At 38.4% G+C, this 21,305-nt stretch overlaps 1 protein-coding gene and 2 pseudogenes across 1 annotated transcript; 2 read left to right on the top strand and 1 right to left on the bottom strand.

The window, feature by feature from the left end:
* Positions 1 to 293: 293 nt before the first annotated feature.
* On the bottom strand, positions 294 to 8,252 carry LOC120309422 (annotated as a pseudogene).
* A 5,055-nt stretch (positions 8,253 to 13,307) lies between these two features.
* On the top strand, positions 13,308 to 14,186 carry LOC120309421 (mas-related G-protein coupled receptor member H-like). The gene has a single exon (XM_039346606.1). The coding sequence runs from the start codon at positions 13,308 to 13,310 to the stop codon at positions 14,184 to 14,186; it is 879 nt and encodes a 292-aa protein (XP_039202540.1).
* A 5,798-nt stretch (positions 14,187 to 19,984) lies between these two features.
* LOC120309420 lies at positions 19,985 to 20,978 on the top strand (annotated as a pseudogene).
* The last annotated feature ends 327 nt before the right edge of the window (positions 20,979 to 21,305 follow it).

The following is a 21,305-nucleotide window of genomic DNA, read 5'->3' as shown; positions in this document are numbered from 1 at the left end:
AAACATGCATTAATGTTATGATATAAAGAAGAATTGTATGACGTCAGACATATCATTTGATGTTATGAAATAACGAATTACATGAAGTGAGATGTAATCTCATGTGATGAAATAAAAAGATTTATGAAGTCAGACTCTTTCTGTACAAACATTTCACTTTGAAAATTATGAATATGGCAATATTTCCTTTTTATATTGTTTGGCGTTAGCTACTTTGTTTGATAAATTTATTTTTTATCGAACGCACATATTATTTATGGCTATCAAACGTGAATTACAGTGATAGTAAGATTTCACAAAAGTTCTCCCTTTGCAGCTTGCTGTTCTTCCAGGCTGCCCTGCTGCTCATTGTTGAAGACTCTTTGAAGAGCCACCTTCAAGGGTGTTCTGGGCTGACTCTTTCCCCTCTGCTTCCTCCCCACTAAGAAATAAAGGAGTGGGTTGATGCTGCTCTTGAGAGTAGCACTTCCTATTCCAATTGTCAAGAGGACAGGATGAGGGAAACTGAAATAATAAATGACATATGAGGCATACCTTGGGAGAGAAAAAAGGAGGAAGAAGAGGAGAGCCAGCAAGATGGTGGTGAAGAGCTTCCTTTGATTGCGTTGCGATTTAGACCTCATGTGAATCCAGAGGGTCACAGTAGACAAAACCATGAGAAGTGTACAAAATAAACCATTCACAATCAGCTGATAAAGGAAAGGTGATCTTCCAGAGCTTCTGGTCTGGTGGAGAATGAAGTTCACTGCAGAAGGTAAGAAGGAGAGGATCCAGATGGGGCCACAAACAAGAGTGGAGAGATATGGAGGATGATAGCAGTGATGCCAGAGTGGGAAGAGGACAGACACACACCTGTCCAGGCTGATGGCCATCAGCAGAAACTGGCTAGCAGAATAGGTGAAGGAAAAGAGCTCAAAAAAACAAGAAGAAAAAGGTTTGGACTATGTAAGTTCCTTTATAAAAAGTTGACACCCCCACAAATATAGCTGCCATAATGAGGGATGTGAGGAACCCAAAATCAGCCATGGAGAGATTCAGGATTTAAATGGGGAAAGAATTCCTCTTAATGGAAAAGGCCAGGAGATAAATGGTCTTTCCATATACTACCAGGCCCAAAATGCAAATAAGAGCAATGAAGCCATAGATAAGATTTCGTGTTAAATTATCAACCAGCTGATTATCTAGAGAAGACGTTTCTGGTATTTTAGAAGTATTCAGAGCAGTTTCCACATTTTCGATCATACGGAAAATAATGTTGACCTTTTCTGGAACACTCCTTGAAAGTTCAGGAGTATCCAAAATAGTTTGGGGATGCACCCTGCTTAAAAAAAAAAAAGAAAAGAGAATCAGCTCTCTTACACACATAGTCTCACACACACACACACACAGACACACACACAAACTTATTTTTCACTACCACATATCATATGAACACATATGTATTTTTTTCATCATCTGATGGAAATTAAATCCCTAAAATCAATGCTACTTAAGAGGCTGGAGAATTGCTGTACTTAGTAGAGACCCAAAATCTTCAAGATGCATTTCAGTAAAATTGCCAGCAATTCCTATTATTAGAATTATCAGGTATCAGGCATTTGTTTAACAACCGTCACAAAGCAGATAGTAAAATTAGGCCACTTCATGTTATGACCTATCCCAAAGATGCTTTTTCATGAGGCAACTGGACTTTCTTGGTTTTTTTTTCTTTGAAGATGTTTCGCTTCTCATTCAAGAAGCTTCTTCAGCTCTGACCTGTTATGTTATGACCTATTTAATGAGCAGTGTGACGCTCAAATGAATAGTACCTGCAACAATTCAGCATAGATTTGATGTAAAAGTACTTTGAAAAGAGTCAACTGGAAAAGGAAAGATTGCAGTGTTATTTTTTGCTCTTTCTGTTAGCTGTTCTAGCAAGGGTGATCCCTGTAGTAGACAGGACATTCCTTAATCGCTCACAACTTGTGCCTCTAGAACTGTTCATGAGTCTGAGAAGGGGTTGAACTAAATTATTTGTAATAAATAAACAGGTTGCCCCTACTGGGTTGTAGTCAGGGATCAGATCATATAGACTGGAAGCTAAAACATATAAAGAGCAGTTGCTGGAATTAGGTTTCTCTAGTTTAATGAAAAGAAGGACTAGGGGTGACATGATAGCAGACTTCCAATATCTCAGCAGCTGTCACAAAGAAGAGGGAGTCAAGCTATTCTCCAAAGCACCTGAAGGCAGGACAAGAAGCAACAGATGGAAAGTAACCAAGGAGAGAAGCAATCTAGAACTAAGAAGAAATTTCCTGACAGTGAGAAAAAATAACCAGTGGAACAACTTATCTCCACAATTTGTGAATGCTCCAACAGTGTAAGTTTTTAAGAAGAGATTGGACAACTATTTCTATGAAATCATATAGGGTTTCCTGCCTGAGCAGGGGCTTCGGTTAGAAAACCTCCAAGGTCCCTTAAACTCTCTTATTCTGTTCTGCTCTACTCTACTCTACTCTACTCTACTCTACTCTACTCTACTCTACTCTACTCTACTCTACTCTACTCTACTCTACTCTATTCTATTCTATTCTATTCTATTCTATCCATTCTTAGATGCTTCTACGATTTTCTTGGGTTTTTATGCCCAGATGTTGAGCAATTCTTCTTTGTCTTCCTCCCATGAAGAAAAAGTACTCAGATAAAAGACATTCAACCAAAGTCAGACACACCAGTCAACAAGTCAGAGATGGGAAGATTGCTGTCACACTATCCAGAGGAAAAATCTGCTGTTAAAACGAGTTCTAATATTGGCTAGAGAATTCTGAGGGATTAGCTGATCTCATACTAATGGTCTCTAAGTCTTATCTTAAACTCAAAAAGGAGTATTTTGTAAATAACAATTACCACAACAAAAATTCTGCCTTTGCTGTAGACCAGGGGTAGGCAACCTTGGCTCTTTTATGACTCGTGGACTTCAACTCCAAGAATTCCTGAGCAAGCAGGCTGGCTCAGGAATTCTTGGAGTTGAAGTCCACGAGTCATAAAAGAGCCAAGGTTGCCTACCCCTGGTCTATAGCAGTATGCTGTAGACATACCTGGTGATGAATCTCCAAAGGGAATACCTGGTCTCTTTCAGGATCTAAGCATGAAGGTTATTTTTTTAAAATGAATCCCCTTAGCCTGCACTTGATGTAAGTGCAGTTGAGAAAGAAAATGGAGCTTCACCAAGCTTTCTCAGAAAAAATAAAAAGAACTTGCACAATATTCTTCTGAATTTGGCAACTTTAAGTGTTATGCACACAAGGAAGTTCTTGAAAACATGATCGTATCTTGAAACCTGTAACAACCAAAAGATTTCTGATAGAGAAGCAATCCAATCTAGATGTCAAAAATCTGGAATCAAGGCCCATTAAAGGAGTAATGTCTTCTGGTAGCAGTTATTAAGTGTGACAGCAACTTCCTTGTTTTCTCAGTGAATCTAAGAATACGTGCAAGTGTCCACCACCTTGCCCATCTTGTCCTATTTGCAAGTGTTGCAGTTAGTGCACATTTGTAGAAGTAAATATAGTTTTTGTTCTGAATTGATTCAAGCAAAGACAAACACATTTCTCATTTAATCTGAAGAAGAAGAAAAATATAAGGAACGGTTGCTAGAATTGGGTATGTCTAGTTTAACGAAGAGAAGGACAAGAGGGGACATGATAGCAGTATTCCAATATCTCAGGGGCTGCCATAAAGAAGAGGGAATTAAGCTATTTTCCAAAGCACCTGAAGGCAGGACAAGAAGCAACGGGTGGAAACTATTCAAGGAGAGAAGCAACCTAGAACTAAGGAGAAACTTCCTGAAAGTGAGAACAATTAATTAGTGGAACAGCCTGTCTCCAGAAGCAGTAAATGCTTCCAACACTGGACAGAAATTGGACAGCAATTTGTCCGAAATGGTATAAGGTTTCCTGCCTGAGCAGGGGGTTGGACTAGATGACCTCCAAGGTCCCTTCCAACTTTACTACTATTACTGTTACTATTTTTGTCCATTTTTGTCTAAAGGGAAGAGAATTTTGGTGAACTTGTATTGAGTAGAACCTGGAGGTTTTCCAATTTCTTTATTAGTGGGAGAAAAGGCCTGAATAGGAATGTCCAGACTCTCCCTGTAGAATCACTTTCAAGGAGTCTTCTCACAGTCCAATTCAATCCCAAAGCAAGCCAGGAGAAGAAACTCTTCTAATGAAGTTTTCTCAGCCTAAGAAGAATGGACAGCTCAGGATACTGCCCTGTGACCAAAAGAAACATAATGGAAAAGAATCCTTCCATCATCACCACATTAGCTGAGGCTGAAAAGCACCACCATGAGAAGGTGTGGAGTGAGTGAGTGAGTGAGTGAGTGAGTGAGTGAGTGAGTGAATGAATGAGTGATGAATGAATGAATGAATGAATGACAGAATAACAGAGTTGGAATGAATCTTTTAGGTCCCCCTGATCAGGTAGGATTTCCTTTACCATTACAGACAAATGGTTGTCCAATCTCTCTTAAAAACCTCCAGTGATGAAGCCATTCCACTGATTCATTGTTCTAACTGTCAGGAAGTTTCTCCTTAATTCTAGTTTGGCTCTCTCCTTAATTAGTTTACATCCATTGCTTCTTGTTCTGCCTTCAGATGACTAACTGACTGACTGATTGAGTGACTGACTGACTGACTGACTGACTGACTGACTGAATGAATGAATGAATGAATGAATGAATGAATGAATGAATGAACAAATACATAAATAGATATTCTTAGCATGTGGCAGAAAAGCAAAAAAAAGGCAAATTTCAAAGACTTTCTTTATTTTTAGAAATAAGAGACTCGAAAGCTATTCGGATGTTTGATTCCAGAGTGAAATCCAAAACTCAGAAGCTCTTTGAATATAAGGGAATTGGCTAGTCAAGCTCTGTAACATGATTGAACATTTTGAAACATATTTCAAGGGTTCACAGAGACCATCTAGAGGCCACCAGACACTTCCTTCCCAAACAAAGAAACTTTACTTTCTGCACTATACATGATTCATTCTCCTCCTTTTCTGCCCCTGAGTTCATACATTACACTAAACCAGAATGTCTCTATGTTTTGTATACAAACCATGTTTAATGACAGCATATTCAATGAACCAAGACAACTGGGATTAATGCCATCAACTCTGCTTTAGCAGTGGATGTAAACTGTTTTGAGATTGTTTTAGATACAGCAAAATCTGTGGTTAATGTTGTTTCAAACTATGGGGATTGTTGCCTGGCATCAATAAAGGACATCAAGGGTGGCGATAAATCAGAATTTTTTATCAACACCACTAAAAGGGAAAAACAAGAAAACCAAGAAAAAAATCTGCTTGGTTGCACAAAGAACTCTTTGACCAACTGAAAGAAAAAAAAATAAGTACAAACAATGGAAAGACTGTGTTGCAGACTGAAGATGGAGGATATAGGGGAATAAACCCATCTGGATTCAGCAGTTCATCTGCATTAAAAAGAGAAAGGCCACTCTTGAAGACAGCAAAGTCCACATTTTGGAGAAAGAGGACCATTGGTTTGAAAGAGGGGTCAAAGAGGTCATCTGTGTCAAAACTGAACATCCCTCTCTGAACAGAGGGGGAGGGATATGGCATCCTCTATTTCCAGTCTACAACACAGTCCTTTCAGCAGTTCCAAGAAGGCTCCGCACCCATTTGCATTGCTCAGGTAACCCTGAGGACACAGACTAACCTCCAGGTGGCCTCAATGACTCTCTAAAATAATACAAATGACCAACTGTCTGCAAGGAGTATAAGTTCTTCCATTCCCCGCCATCCAGTCAGAGCTGAGAAAGCTTCTTGGATGAGAAGTGAAATGTCTTCAAAGAAGAATAAGGAACTCCAGTTGCTTCCTGAAAAAGCACCTTTGGACATTGAACGTCTCCCTAGAGTTGAGCATGACAGATCAGGGGAAACCTTTATCTTTACCTAAAGCTAAAACAATTCTGAAGCTGGAATGGACGTGCTCAGTGCTCTGATCTCAGAATGTTCTTCAGTGTGGACTATTAGCATCCCACTATACTTAGCCCATCTTTTGTGCTCCCAGGAGCAAGAAGCTTCTTTGTAGGGTTTCATATGGCCTTGAGGGACACATTCAGAATCTGTTACAAAAACAAAAAGGACAGTCGCCTTCCCTGAGCCCTGGGAAAGGAAATAGAAAAAGTCTCAGGGGATACGAGAAGAGGGGGATGAAAAAGAAGACTGAAACTTTATTGAGACTGGTTTTATGACCAGTATCTGAAAGGTGTGTTTCCTGGTCTAGAGAAACTTCAAGGACTAATAGTGGAAGCTCCCTCAATGCCTTCTGATTTTGTTTCATCAGAAGAGAACTTAATCAAAACATTTTAATAGAACTTTTAGAGGGTTTTTGTTTCCTGAGCTATATAGAAAAAGATGGGTTCTTTTATGAACTCTTGGTCTCTAGTGTCTGCCATCCCCAGAGAAGAAATGAAAAAGAGAGATCCAATTTTTCCCTTTCTCGCTTCTCTTCCTTCTGCAATTTAATTGCCCATTAATGGTAATTTAAACATTTGAAAAGTATAACTTTTTCATACTAGGAAGAATTGGTCCTATAGTATACATAATTTTGGAGATGTGGGTTACAGGATGAAGAGTTCCAGGAATATACTAGAGAGCTCATGACCGGTTGGATCATCATTTCAGAGGTATTTATCAGATTTCCGCTTTTCCCCCCACCCCAATAATTTTCTATCGAGGATTCTATTTATTTGTTTGTTTGTTTGTTTGTTTGTTTATCAAATTTGTCTGCTGCCCATCTTGCCAGGAGATACAAATGAAACTTATACAACTACAACATGAAAAGATAAGTAACATTCATATGTATGTATGTATGTATGTATGTATGTATGTATGTATGTATGTATAAAAGGTGCAGAAAAAGCCACTCCTCACCAGGAATCCCTACCAGATCCTTCAATGTCTTCCACAGGGAGAGGTCTTCCAACATCTTGCAGTCCCTGGAAACACTGAATGTACATTTTTAGACGTGTCTACCTTGAAAATGGACCAGGTTGGACTCTACAGTCGTGCAGTCAAACAGCAGCAAAAGATTTATTTATATAATTTTCCAAATTTCAGTTCCCTGAAATTATGGGTCCCAGATTTGGACTCATTCCGTAAGATCGCCCATTTGAGGTACTTTAGTGCAAAAAATATTGGCCTAGCAGACACCATTTCACCCAGTTAAAGGTTACGGGAATGAGAATTTTAGTCGTATGTAGATACTGTAGAAGAGTGGTTCTTAACCTGTGGGTCGGGACCCCATTTGGGGTCGAATGACCATTTCACGGGGGTCGCCAAACTATGCTGTCCGCCATTTTTTTCCCTTTTCCCTACCTGTCCTACTCCCTCTTATTGATGGCCACGCCCACTTGGGGGTCACCACAACATGGGGAACTGTATTATGGGGTCACGGCATTAGAAAGGTTGAGAATCACTGCTGTAGAACGATTTGATTTACAAAGTACACATGATCTAGAACTTCCCTTAGAGACATCTGCCTAATGCATTTCTCTTTCAGGGTTATGGAAACCATTTTATCCCACATTTAAGAGTTCTGAAACACCCATGGGAAAAAATCAGCACTGTGTTCTTAATTCTCGGCAAAGAATAATGGATTTCTTTAATCCATTAAGGTACCCCACCCGTTCTCAAAATGTATATAAAGGCATCTCATTCGAACTTTCTGGCAAAGCACTTGGCTTCATGATAGCAAAAGGCGAATATATAACCATTCCAGAAGAAGACGGTATTAAGGTCCAACAGGCATTGGTGGAGCATAAGTGAGACTGGAAGAAGGTAAGACATTCTGTGTCTAAACTTTGAGGTATGGGATGGTAGAACCCCAAAGACTTTCTCAGGGAAGATCAGAAGGAAATATTAATTTCCATCAGGGATAATAACATCAAGTGCAGCATCTTCTTATTCAAAATTATTTTATTCCTGTAAAGTGTTCTTGGAGTTACTGTATTTGATAGCACTTGCTTTCTGGATTTTTTATGTACCCTCTATTTAAGCCAAAGTTTTCCTATATTTTAGCCAAAGTTTGAGGATGATGTTATCCCTTCACTTGTGTACGAGTCTTGGCGATTCGATGGGCCGGGTCTCTCCACTACGTCTTTCGGTTTTTCTATGCTCTGGCTGGTGTCAGCTTTGATGGCGTCCATCCATTGCAACCAGTCTGTGCTATCTTCTAACATTGATCCAATGTTCCTTCCGCCTCCTTGGCAAAGGTGGCACTTGCTGTCCCTTTTTTAAAAAAATATATATTTTATTAGATTTTATATGGGTAGGGAAAAGATGGAGTCGGTGCGGGTACAGGAAAATCGGGATAAAGGGAACAGGGTGTGGATAACTACAGTAAATGTATAATTCAGCGAACAAGCTGTCATCCGGGTCTTCATATTGAGTACTGTTTATATAATACTAGACATTTATAAGAAGAAATTGGTATAATTACAACTGACATTTAGTAAAACACTAATATTAAGGTGACCAACTTTTTTACAACAAAAAGGAGGACATGAATAAATTGAAGAAAAAAATATCGTAAATAAAAGAAAAATTGTATTTATTGCAACAATAATACAGAATGCACTATAATATGATAAATGCATAATAAAAAACATTTATAACAATAACATTTTATATTGTAATTATGCTTACATGCCTATTAATTATTTAAATGAGTACTTTTCCATTGAATGAATATTTTTTGTCAATGTATCATCAACTAAGAATATATTGGAAATATCTGAACAAGAAATATCCTTCATATTGAATTTTACGGCAAATGCTGCAGCTAGAGTATCAACATTCAATCTCGATTTCTCACTTGTCCAAAAATCTACACGGCTGGACTGCGTGGGGGTGGGCGGCGGAGGCAGGTGTTGTGAGCCAGGTGCTCCAGGATGGCCACGTAGGTGCACAGGGTGAGGTGGTGGCAGCACAGGTCAGCACTGCATAGACCACCAGCTGGCGTGGCCCATGGAAGGTCAACTGCCCGGCTTGCCCCCACCCACAGCTACCCCGCCAGCACCACTGCCCTGCTGTGGAGAGCCGACCCCGCAACTTGCAAAGCACCAGCCGAGCCAGCTCCAGCCCTGCAGCCGTCCCCCAGCACCACCGCCCACCCTGTGCATCCCCATAGAGCTGGCCCCATGGCTCTCAAAGGCAAAGCACCAGCCGCACTGTCTCCGGCCCTGCAGCTGTCCCCCCAGCACCACTGCCCACCCTGCGCATCCCCATAGAGCCAGCCCCGTGGCTCGCAAAGCACCAGCTGTGCCAGCTCCAGCCCTGCAGCCGCCCCCCCCGCTGCCCCCTCAGCACCACCACCTACCCTGTGCATCCCTGTGTAGAACCAAACAGGGAAGATCAAGAGAAACTTACTGCTCCAGTCTCCTCCAGCTACCTGCGGAACTAAGTAAGAGATGGTGTAGTTGGGTAGCAGTGAGGGGTGCAAAGTTCCTGCAACTTGCATGTGCAAAATTTGCCACCTGGGTGTTTTGGCACGCTCAGCAGCAATTCCTATTGGCTTTCAAAAGCCAATAGGGGAAGTAGCACAGCTCAGGCAAAAGTTTGAAAAAACCATCAAAAAAAGGGCTCGGAATGCCTTCTGAGCACTCTATGAGGGAAAAAAAGCCCTGCAGAGAAGTCTTCAAATATAGAAAAAGAGGACATTTAGGAGGACATTTTCGAGGGAGGACAGAACTCACAAAAGGAGGACTGTCCTCCCAAAAGGAGGACGGTATATGGAAAAGGAGGACATTTAGGAGGACACTTTTTGAGCGAGGACAGAACTCAAAAAAGGAGGACTGTCCTCCCAAAAGGAGGTCGGTTGGTCACCTTACTAATATTGCTTTAAATAATTCACATAGCTGATAGCATAACAACTATTTCCAATCATCAACCTTAATACTTAATATAATAAAGCTCTAAAACCTCTTCTTATTCTAACATGTTTCAACCCACTGATAAAATTTTCCCCAGGTTTTATAAAAGATTGAATCTTCTTTCTCCTTCATCTCTAACGTTAATCTGTCCATTTCTGCAGGATTTTCAAAATTATAATCTGGTGTGATGGTAGGTTTTCATTTTTCCAAAATTGGGCAAATGCTATTCTTGCAGCTCTTAATACATGTAATTTTAAATAATCATTTGCTTTGCCATAGTTAGGTCTTAATCTACCTAACAGGAACAGTTCCAGTTTGAATTCTATCTGTATTTTCATCATCTTTTCTAACCATCTATGAATCTTAGACCAATATTTTTTTGCAATAGAACATGTCCACCAGGCATGATAATAAGTACCTGGTTTTTGTTTACATTTCCAACATGTATCCGATAAATTTTTAAACATTTTCGCTAAGTGAACTGGTGTCATATGCCATCTATAAAACATTTTATATAAGTTTTCTTTGTATGTTACTGTTTTAGTAAGTTTGATATTTTTATTCCACAGTTTTTGCCAGTCTTCTAATTCTATAGAATATCCAAAATTCTTCCCCCATACTACCATTGCCTCTTTTACTTGTTCTTCTTCCATCTTCCAATTTAATAAGTATTTATAAAGCTTCTTAATCCAATGTTCATCTGTTTTTAAAAGTATTTTATCAAGTGGAGTCAGCTTTTGTAAAATCCCATTATTTTTATGTCTTTTTCATATCTTGTTTGAATTTGCAAATAGGACCACCATGGTAAGTAAATACCTTGTTGTTGAAGGGCTTGCCTGTCTTTGAGTGTTCCGTCCTTGTCCAAAATGTCTTTATAACTAACAAGTTTATCATAATTAATCAAATTTGAATAAGCAAATGCTTCCATTGTTGAAAGCCACTCAGGACCTTTCATATACATTTTGTGTCTAACTTTCTCCCATTCAGAGAGTAAAACATTTCTTATAGCATGGTTTTGAAAGTACTTATGTATTTTAGCTTTCTCATACCATAGGCATGCCAACCTATTTGAAGGTCATATCCCTCTAAATAGAGAATTCACTTATTTCTCAAAGTAATCCATTCTTTAAGCCAAAGCAAAATAGCTGCTTGATAATAAAGTCTCCAATCCGGAAGTCCAAAACCCCCTCTATCTTTCGAGTCTTGTAGAAGTTTACATTTAATTCTTTCTTTCTTTTTTTGCCATATAAATCTTAATATTATTGCGTTTAAATCATCAAAAAAATTCTTACCCAGTTTTACAGGAACTGTTTGAAATAAAAAAAAAATAGCTTTGGCAAAATGTTCATTTTAACAGTCGCTATTCTTCCTAACAAAGATAGTTGGAGATTTTCCTATTTTTCCAGGTCGATTTTATTTGTTTTAATAGTCTCTCACAGTTATCTTCTTTTAGTAATGAATATTTCGCCGTAAGATAGATTCCTAAATATTTAACTTTTTTAACTATTTAGTTAAGACTTGTCTTTTTGGTGAGTTGAGTTTTCTGTTTATCAGTTAAATTTTTTGTTAACACTTTAGTTTTTTTTTCCCTATTTATTTTCAATCCAGCCAAATCTCCAAATTTCTCAATTTTCTGCAAAAATTTAGGGGCTGTTTCCAAAGGCTCCTCTAAGATAAAGACCACATCGTCCACAAAAGCTTGTAATTTATATTTCTGGTCTTTAATCTCAAGACCTTTAATTTCTATGTCTTGCCTGATGTTTCTAGTCAATACCTCCAGAGTAAAAATAAATAACAGGGGTGAGAGTGGACATCCCTGTCTTGTACCCTTTTTAATATCAAAGCTCTCTGTATAATCTCCATTTATAAGTATCCTTGCTGATTGTTTCTTGTAGATCACTTGAATTGCTTTAATAAAGTTTTCGCCAAAGTCCATTTCCTGTAGTTGTTGAGACATAAATTGCCAATTTAAATTATCAAATGCTTTTTGTGCGTCAAGAAATATGAGCGCCATCTGGTTCCCTGGATGATTTTCATAATATTCCAAAATATTTAAAATAATACTTAACTTGTTCTTTATCTGTCTTTTAGGAAGAAAGCCATTTTGGTCTGTATGCAAGCCATCTACCAGGTTTATTAGCATTTTTGGAGCAGCTAACCTGGTGACCCATGGTTCCTTCAGCTTCTTTGCAGAGGCGGCACTTGCTCTCTGTTGCTGACTTCTCAATTCTGGATTTGCAGACATTTCTTTTTATGGCTTGATCTTGTGCAGCCAGAATTGGTGCCTCTGGCTAATATTGAGGATGATGTTATCCCTTCACTTGTGTCCGAGTCTTGGCGATTCGATGGACTGGGTCTCTCCACATCTTCTTTGGGTTTTTCTATGCTCTGGCTGGTGTCAGCTTTGATGGTGTCCATTGCAACGGGTCTGTGCTGTCTTCAAACATTGAACCACTGTTCCTTCAGCTTCCATGGCAAAGATAGCACTTGCTGTCTGTCGTTGTCTTCTCAATTCTGGCTTTGCGAGCATTTGTTCCTAAGGCTTGATTTCATGCAGCCAGAATTAGTCCTTCTATCACTTTCCTCAAATTTCCTGCTCTTAGCCATTGCCTGGCCTTGTTATTATCTGCTTTGCCTACTATTTTATTTTTAAATGTACTGACCATTTAGTGCTTTTATTGCCCTGCCTCTTTTCTGTTCTTCATTTATTATTGTGGGCCAGTTTGGTCTCTCCACTACTCAGTAAGTCTTCCTGGTATGTTATTACTACGTTTTGTCACAGAGAGCCAAAATCCATTAATCGAGTCCTTTCCAACGACCTGGGATAGCAGACGTTGATGTTTGATGGTGCTAAAAATATTATTGTAGGATATAAGCTGTTCTGAGTCAAGCTGCCTTTTGCAATTGAGAGATTGCAAATTTGTCAGTGCCAATGTCATTGAAGTGGTGTTCCAGTTATTTTGGAATTGCACTATAGCACCTATACTATTATCATTAGCAGAAGTCAAAAGGCTGGCCAAGCCTGTACACAAAACTGTTTAGATATGAAGATATGACAATTATTGATGAATTATTTAATCCAATCTTCTTTTTTTTCCAAACAGAAATTTCCACTCTAAAGAAAGAGATTACTGAAGCATTAAAAAAGCATCTCTTGATGAATTTCAGCCTGGCAAACCTGAATGCTACAGCAGATTATTTGGACAATAATACTATCGGAATTTTCTATGAAGACCAAACTATATCCATCTATTTTGAAAACATCATGGTGTTTATCGCATTAATCATCTGCTGTATTGGAGCCCCATTATTTTAATACATTTTATACAAAAGCATCTCTTGATGAATTTCAGCCTGGCAAACATGAATGCTACAGCAGATTATTTGGACTATAATTATAGCAGAATTTCCCATGAAGACGAAACTATCATTTTCTCTGTTGTATTGATCATCTGCTGTATTGGAGCCCCATTAAATGGAATTGTTATCTGGCTGCTTGGCTTCCAAATTAAGAGAAACCCTTTCACAGTATTGATTCTTAATTTAGCTATTGCCGACTTTGGGTCTCTCATCTTTATGACTATATCTTGTATTAACATCTTTATAGGTTTTATACAGTCAGAAATTCTCCAGCAAATCTTCACGTCTCTCTTCAATGTTACATATATCAACGGTCTGTTTCTTCTGACAGCCATCAGTATAGACCGATGCGTGTCTGTCCTTTTCCCAATCTGGCATCGCTGTTCCCGGCCAAAATATTTGTCCCCTGCTGTCTGTGCCATCCTCTGGAGCTTCTCTTTATTCCTGAATGGAATTAGCCTCAATCTTGATAGTTTACGTTTTTCTTATACCCTCCATGATCTCCACTTGATTGTGACTGCTGTGCTTTGCCTTCCGTTGATCATAACCTCTATTGTGATCCTGTTCATCAAAATATGTCTTAAATCAAAACAGCTCAAACGTGGAAGAATCCTAGTGATGGTCTTAATTAATCTTCTCTGTTTTCTTATTTTTACACTCCCATTATATATCTATGTGTTCATTACTCATTTTATTCAGAAGTGGGATTTGATTGATAGTAATGAATTAAAGTTCTACTACCGTCTGTGTGCTTCTCTAAATTGCAGCATTAACCCAGTGATCTATTTTCTGGTTGGGAGAAAGAAAAAAGCTCGCTCGAGGGAGAGCATCAAGGTCATTTTTCAAAGAGTTTTCAGGGAAGACGAAGCTCCTGAAATCTGATAAAAGTTTATAAGCACAATTTCAAACCCTCTGTAAAAGTAAAACTTTCCTCTCCAGGGGAAGTGGCCTCTGTTCCAGCTTTAAACCATAATTAACAAGTTAAGATTCATATATGGCTGGAAAAGATGACTAAAATACATATAGAATTTAAGACAAAATTGTTTCTGCTATGAATATTAGGATCTAGTTATGGAAAAGAGAAAGAGTATTTAATATTACATATATTGAGAACTGCGAGAATAGTATTTGCCCAATACTGGAAAAATGAAGATATACCACCCGATGAGATTATAATTAGGAAAATCTTAGAATCTGCAGAAATGAATAGATTAACCTTAAAGATTCAAGAGAAAGAAGACTCGGTCTATTATAAAACATGGGAAAATTTTTATCAATGGCTAGCAAAGTGAGATAACAAAACTGAAATTTATTAAGATGATTGATTTTTTTTTCTTTTGACGAATTGATATTTTTTATAATTTCTGTTATTCTTGTTGACTACAGTTACTGATTATTCTATTAGCCTGCTTGAATACCTATATCCGGAAGATAGTTTGCTTGCTAAAGCGTGAAATGTTATTGGGGGTAACCCCATTGTTGTATCCATCCCTACCCCAAACTCTTCCCTGAACCCTATCCCGATTCCCACCACCCATAATGATCCTTGTCTTTCCCTACCCTGAAAAAACTTAATAAAATATTATAAAGAAAACTAGTATGAAGTTGTACATAATAGTCACAGAATGGAGAAAGAACAAATGACACCAGGTGATCTTTCCTCTGCACCAACTTCTATGTCAGAAACAATTCGGAAGAAGGGGATAAGTGACCTAACACCACACAGCTTAGGAATTGCTAAACCTTGATTGCTCCAGAGGCTTTGCACCTTCTGATGATTCCATCAGTGTTGATATACCAGACCATGGGAAGGCAGTGGAAAGATTCTTACAACAGGATTTGAACTCAAGCCCTTTGCTACGTGTTCTGAAGGAGCATGGCCAGAAAGGTATCTCCAGGGAGAGAGGTTAATTCACCATCCCCATCCTTATATTTCTAATGACCAAAGAGGGGAAATAAACCTTAAAGGGAAAATAGTATCAAAATAAAAGAACAGACTGCACAGTTGAATAATTATGATCAGCTGGATCCCTTCCTCAGTGGTCAAAGTCCCATTTATCAGCTGAGAAATCCAACTGTCATTGAAGTTTTCCTCTTGGGTCTCCTCCATCCGTTGGCTAATGGTCTATTTAATTATAGCTTCTGAAAAGAAATATGGTCTGGAGAACAATTTTCCCCATTCCTCTGTTATATAAACAAAGGCATAGAATCAAGATCACGTGAAGTATTATTACCGCTTTACAAAGCCTTAGTAAGACCACACCTGGAATATTGTAGCCAATTTTGGTCACCATATCACAAACAAGATGTTGAGAGTTTGGAAAAAAAATCAGAGAAGAGCAACTAAGATGGTCAAGAAGAACGACTACGGGACTTGGTTTTGGCTGGTCTAAAGAAAAAAAGAAATAGGGGAGACAGGATAGCATAGTTCCAGTATCTAAGGGGCTGCCCAAGACAGAGGGGGTCAGGTTGTTCACCAGAGCAGCAGAGGGAAGGATGAGAAACAATGGTTGGAAACTGATCAAAGAGAGAAGCAACCTGGAATTAAGGAGAAACTTCCTGACAGTGAGGACAATCACCCAGTGGAACAGAAGTTGTCTTCAGAAACCATGGGCACTGCATCACTCGAGATTTTTAAGAGACTGGCCAGTCACTTGTCTGAGATGGCATAGGATCTCCCGCTCAAGTAGGGGGCTGGACTAGAAGATCTCCAAGGTCACTTCCACCTCTATTTTATTCTATTCTTAAAATGTTTTTGTAGTCCTTGAGCTGTCAAGGAAATTTTTTTATTACTTATTCGGGCTCAGTCAAATGGGCTGAATGAGAAATCTATTTGATAATAAAATTTTTCCCTGGCTGTGTGTATATACAGTTAGTCCTTGACTTATAACCATTTGTTTAGCAATCATTCAAAGTTCTATTCTATTCTATTCTATTCTATTCTATTCTGTTCTGTTCTGTTCTGTTCTGTTCTGTTCTATTCTATTCTAATTTCTTTATAAGAAGACATGGCATTCCCAGAGCACGCCTTCAAAATGAACTATTCCCGATTTGACCTTCCATTTTCTTGTCCTAGCATTAAGTGACTCCATATATACTGTATTAAGTGGCTAATCTTTATCTATACATTTGTGCAAAGCATGTTCTGATTCAACCTTGATTCAACAGTGTTTCATTCAGATTCATGGGTGCTGTTGGTAGACGATGCTGCAGCCATTTGGTAACAGTGTTTGGTTTCCTGTTAGTTGAGCCGTTGCAGGAAGAGATTCAATGTATTGGAATTTTTTCTTTTGATAGATTGGAAGAAATCCATATAATCCAATCAGATAGTAATATGTGGGAGAGAAAAAATATAAACCTACAAGAGAAGCAACCTAGAACTAAGGAGAATTTTCCTGACAGTTAGATCAATTAATCAGTGGAACACCCTGCTTCCAGAAGTTGTGAATGCTCCAACACTAGAAGTTTTTAAGAAGAAACTGGATGGTCATTTGTCTGAAATGGTATAGGGTTTCCTGCCTGAGCAAGAGGTTGAACTAGATGACCTCCAAGGTCCCTTCCAACTCTATCATTATCATTATCATTATTGATCACTGCACAGTCAGCCAGATGTTCAGATTGGATTTGGCATTTTTGTCTACCTATCTAATCCTTCCCAAGGACATGGGATAGGCAGATGTGGATGTCTGATGGTATTATATATATCGTCGCAAGATGGAAGCAGTTCCTAGTTCCAAGGCTGCCTTTTGCAATTGACTAATGGCAATTTGTCAAAGCCAATGGTGTTCAAGTGGTGCTCCAGTTGGTTTGGGATTGCACCCAAGGCGCCTATTACTATTGGTACTACCCTTGCTTGCCTTTGCCAAACTCTTTCTATTTCTGTTTGTAGGTCTTTGTATTTTGTTATCTTTTCCAGTTCTTTCTCTTCTATTCTGCTGTCTCCAGGCACTGCCACATCCACTATCCAGACATTTTTGTCTTTCTTATTGACAATTGTTAAGTCCGGGATGTTGTTGTTGTTGTTGTTGTTGTTATTATTATTATTATTATTATTATTATTATTATTATTAGTAGTAGTAGTAGTAGTAGTAGTAGTAGTAGTAGTAGTATCATCATCATCATTATTATCATCATCATCATCATCATCATCATCCAACAGTTTAAAGCAGTGGTTCTCAACCTGTGTGTCGGGACCCCATTTGGGGTCGAACGACCATTTCACAGGGGTCGCCAAATAACGCAGTCAGCCATTTTTTCCCCTTTTCCTTAGCTGTGCTACTCCCTTTTATTCTATTGGCTTTTGAAAGCCCTCTTGAATAGAGTCTAATTCTACTGGCTTTCAAAAGCCAATAGGAATTGTCCAGGCTGTCTCTGCACTGCTGAGCCCGCCAAAAGTCCCATTCTGCAAATGGTGCTGCACCAGTTGAGTAGTCCTCGACTTACAACCGGTTTAGTAGTCCTCAACTTATGAACGGTTGGGGGTCACGGCATTAAAAAGGTTGAGAACCACTGGTTTAAAGCATCATTGCACAGAATATCAGGAAGAATTTTTAGCTTGTTGTGCCCGAGAGAAACTATATTCATCACTCAAAATGTTATTCTGCAGGAATTTAAGAACTGTTGAACAATTAAAAAACAGACATTGCAGAGGTTATATTATCAGGCTTTGTAGATAATTGGACCTGTTACATGGATGGGATTTATCTTGATTATCTGATTAATCATGATTTTCTTAAGAAGTCAATAACCACACCTTGGTGTCACGTAGTGCTACATCCTGATTAGGCAAAGCACAACTCTGTGTGTTTTTAGACTTTCTTTTCCATGCCAGAAGAGAAAATGTGCCACATTTTGATTGATTCTCACCTGCTATGCTAGCACTGAACCCTGTTTCTTTTATAAAAACACCTCTGAAGTTTTCTGTTCGGTCTCTCCTTCCACATGTATCAAATTCTACAGGCAATTCTTTGAACATTGTCACTCGTGATGGGTGAGCGTCCTTCTTGACAGTGAACAGTTTGAACTTCATCTAAATAAGTATCATATTTTCTCGGCAGATTTGGTATAGCCAATCACTTCAGCCAGTGGTGGGATTCAGCCGGTTCGCACCGGTTCACTAGAACCGGTAGCTAATTTTTTGTTGACTTTGGCGCACTGGCTGATGTCTTACCCCCTTTTCACAAGGCTCAGATGGACTGCCGGAAGTGCATGGATGCCACTTCCGGAAATCCGTTCTGAGCTGGGGAGGTCTCCCAGGCCCAGAACAACCCACCAGAATGGCCCTCTGGAAGTGCATCCATGCCACTTCTGGTGGACTGGGAGTGGACTTTCCTTCTGGTCAATGAACTGTCTGAACTTCATCTAAATAAAACTATATTACATTTTTTCTACAGGTCTGCCATTGCCAATCAATTCAACCTTCATTATCAGGACAATAATCTTCCCCTCTCCAACTTTGAAGAGCTTGTTCCATTACTTTCCAATGTGTCACAATTTTGAACACTTCATGCAAATATAATAAATAACATTTTTTTTAGTAGCTATATATTTCTCTATTTGATATTTCATATGAAAATATTCCATATTTATATCCTGATAATGCCATAAGTCTCAATTGATTTTTTTTCTGGTTTTAGACCTTTTTTCAACCTTTAGGAGGAAGATCAGAGATTTAGGAGCAGAGGTCCCTGATAAATCTTCTCAGATGAGAAGACCAATCCAATTGAAATAAACAAGATTTTTCCTTTTTGTAAGAGCTGCCTACATTTTGAGCGGTCCCCTCCTTCTATGGCTGGTGAATATCCTGCAAAAACAGGAACCAAATCTTCTTATCACTAGATGTTCACACTGATTAGACAAGACACAGAATATATCTAGTTGTGTGAGACTTTTAGCAAGATCTGCTTCATCGTTCCAGAACAGAAAGTATATTTTCTGCTTACAACTGTCTGATAGTCCAACATTTAATCCTGTAAATTGTTCAACAACACATTTTACAGGTTCTCCTTGACGTATGTCAAACAAGACTTAAAACTTGTCATATTTTCTCTACCTCTTATTCTGCTTTGGCGTTGTCAGTCCCTGTAGCAGTCAATTACATGATATAGTAATCTTCTTCTCTTCAGATCTGAAGAACTTGGACCAATTGTTTCAGAAAGGTAAGACATTTAGTAGATCTTAGACCAATGCAATAATATTTGTCTGCTTATGATCACCTGCTACTCAGATATTTAATCCTGTGAATTGTCCAACAACACATTTGCAGGTTCTCCCGGGGTATGTCAAATTTTAGACATTGTAAGAAAAACTTGTTCTTAGTCAAGCTGCTTTTTGCAATTGAGAGATTGCAAATTTGTCAGTGCCAATGTCATTGAAGTGGTGTTTCAGTTATTTTGGAATTGCACTAAGGCACCTATTGCTATTATCATTAGCAGAAGTCAAAAGCTTGGCCCAGCCTATATACAAACGTGTTTAGATATGAAGAATGACAATGATTGATGAATTATTTAATCCAATCTTCTTCTTTTTTTCCAAACAGAAATTTCCACTCTAAAGGAAGAGATTATTGAAGCATTACAAAAGCATCTCTTGATGAATTTCAGCCTGGCAAACATGAATGCTACAGCAGATTATTTGGACAATAATACTATATCCATCTATTTTGAAAACATCATGTTGTTTATCGCATTGATCATCTGCGTATTGGAGCCCCATTAAATGGAATTGTTATCTGGCTACTTGGCTTCCAAATTAAGAGAAACCCTTTCACAGTATTGATTCTTAATTTAGCTATTGCCGACTTTGGACATCTCATCTTTATGACTATATCTTGTATTGACATTTTTATAGGTTTTATACAGCCAGGAATTCCCCAGCAAATCTTCTATTATCTCTTCAGTGTAATATATATCAACGGTCTGTTTCTTCTGACAGCCATCAGTATTGACCGATGCGTGTCTGTCTTTTTCCCAATCTGGCATCGCTGTTCCCGGCCAAAATATTTGTCCCCTGCTGTCTGTGCCATCCTCTGGATCTTCTCTTTCCTCCTGAATGGAATTAGCAGCAATCTGAATATTTTAATTCTTTCTTATAGCACCAATGATCTCCACTTGATTGTGACTGCTGTGCTTTGCCTTCCGTTGATCACAACCTCTACTGTGATCCTGTTCATCAAAATGTATCTTAAATCAAAACAGCTCAAACTGTCGAAGAATCTTAGTGATGATCTTAATTAGTCTTCTCTGTTTTCTTATTCTTACACTCCCATTATATATCTACGTGTTCGTTATTCATTTTATTCAGAAGTGGTATTTGATTGATAATATTTCATTCGAGTTCTACTCCAATCTGTGTGCTCCTCTAAACTGCAGTATTAACCCAGTGATCTATTTTCTGGTTGGGAGAAAGAAAAAAGCTCGCTCTAAGGAGAGCATCAAGGTCATTTTTCAAAGAGTTTTCAGGGAAGACGAAGCTCCTGAAATCTGATAAAGGTTTATAAATACAATTTCAAACCCTCTGTAAATGTAAAACTTCTGCTGTTCTTTAATGCTTGTTATCTCTTATGAGTGCATAGCTGTATTTCTTGTTATAGAAATGAAGTATAATAAAGGATTCTTTCGTCTCCAGGGGAGGTGGCCTCTGTTCCAGCTTTAAACCATAATTAACAAGTTAAGATTCATATATGGCTGGAAAAGATGACTAAAATACATATAGAATTTAAGCCAGAATTGTTTCTGCTAGGAATATTAGGATCTAATTATGGGAAAGAGAATGAGTATTTAATATTACATATATTGATAGCTGCGAGAATAGTATTTGCCCAATACTGGAAAAATGAAGATATACCATCTGACGAGGTTATAATTAGGAAAATCTTAGAATCTGCAGAAATGGATAGATTAACCTTAAAGATTCAAGAGAAAGAAGACTCGGTCTGTTATAAAACATGGGAAAATTTTTATCAATGGCTAGCAAAGTGAGATAACGAAACTGAAATTTATT

This window comes from Crotalus tigris, unplaced genomic scaffold, assembly GCF_016545835.1.
Source record: "Crotalus tigris isolate CLP2741 ecotype Arizona unplaced genomic scaffold, ASM1654583v1 scf7180000018016.4438896, whole genome shotgun sequence".
In the NCBI taxonomy this organism is placed as follows: domain Eukaryota; kingdom Metazoa; phylum Chordata; class Lepidosauria; order Squamata; family Viperidae; genus Crotalus; species Crotalus tigris.
Note: the sequence above shows the minus strand (reverse complement) of the source record. Positions and strands in the feature narration are given on the sequence as shown.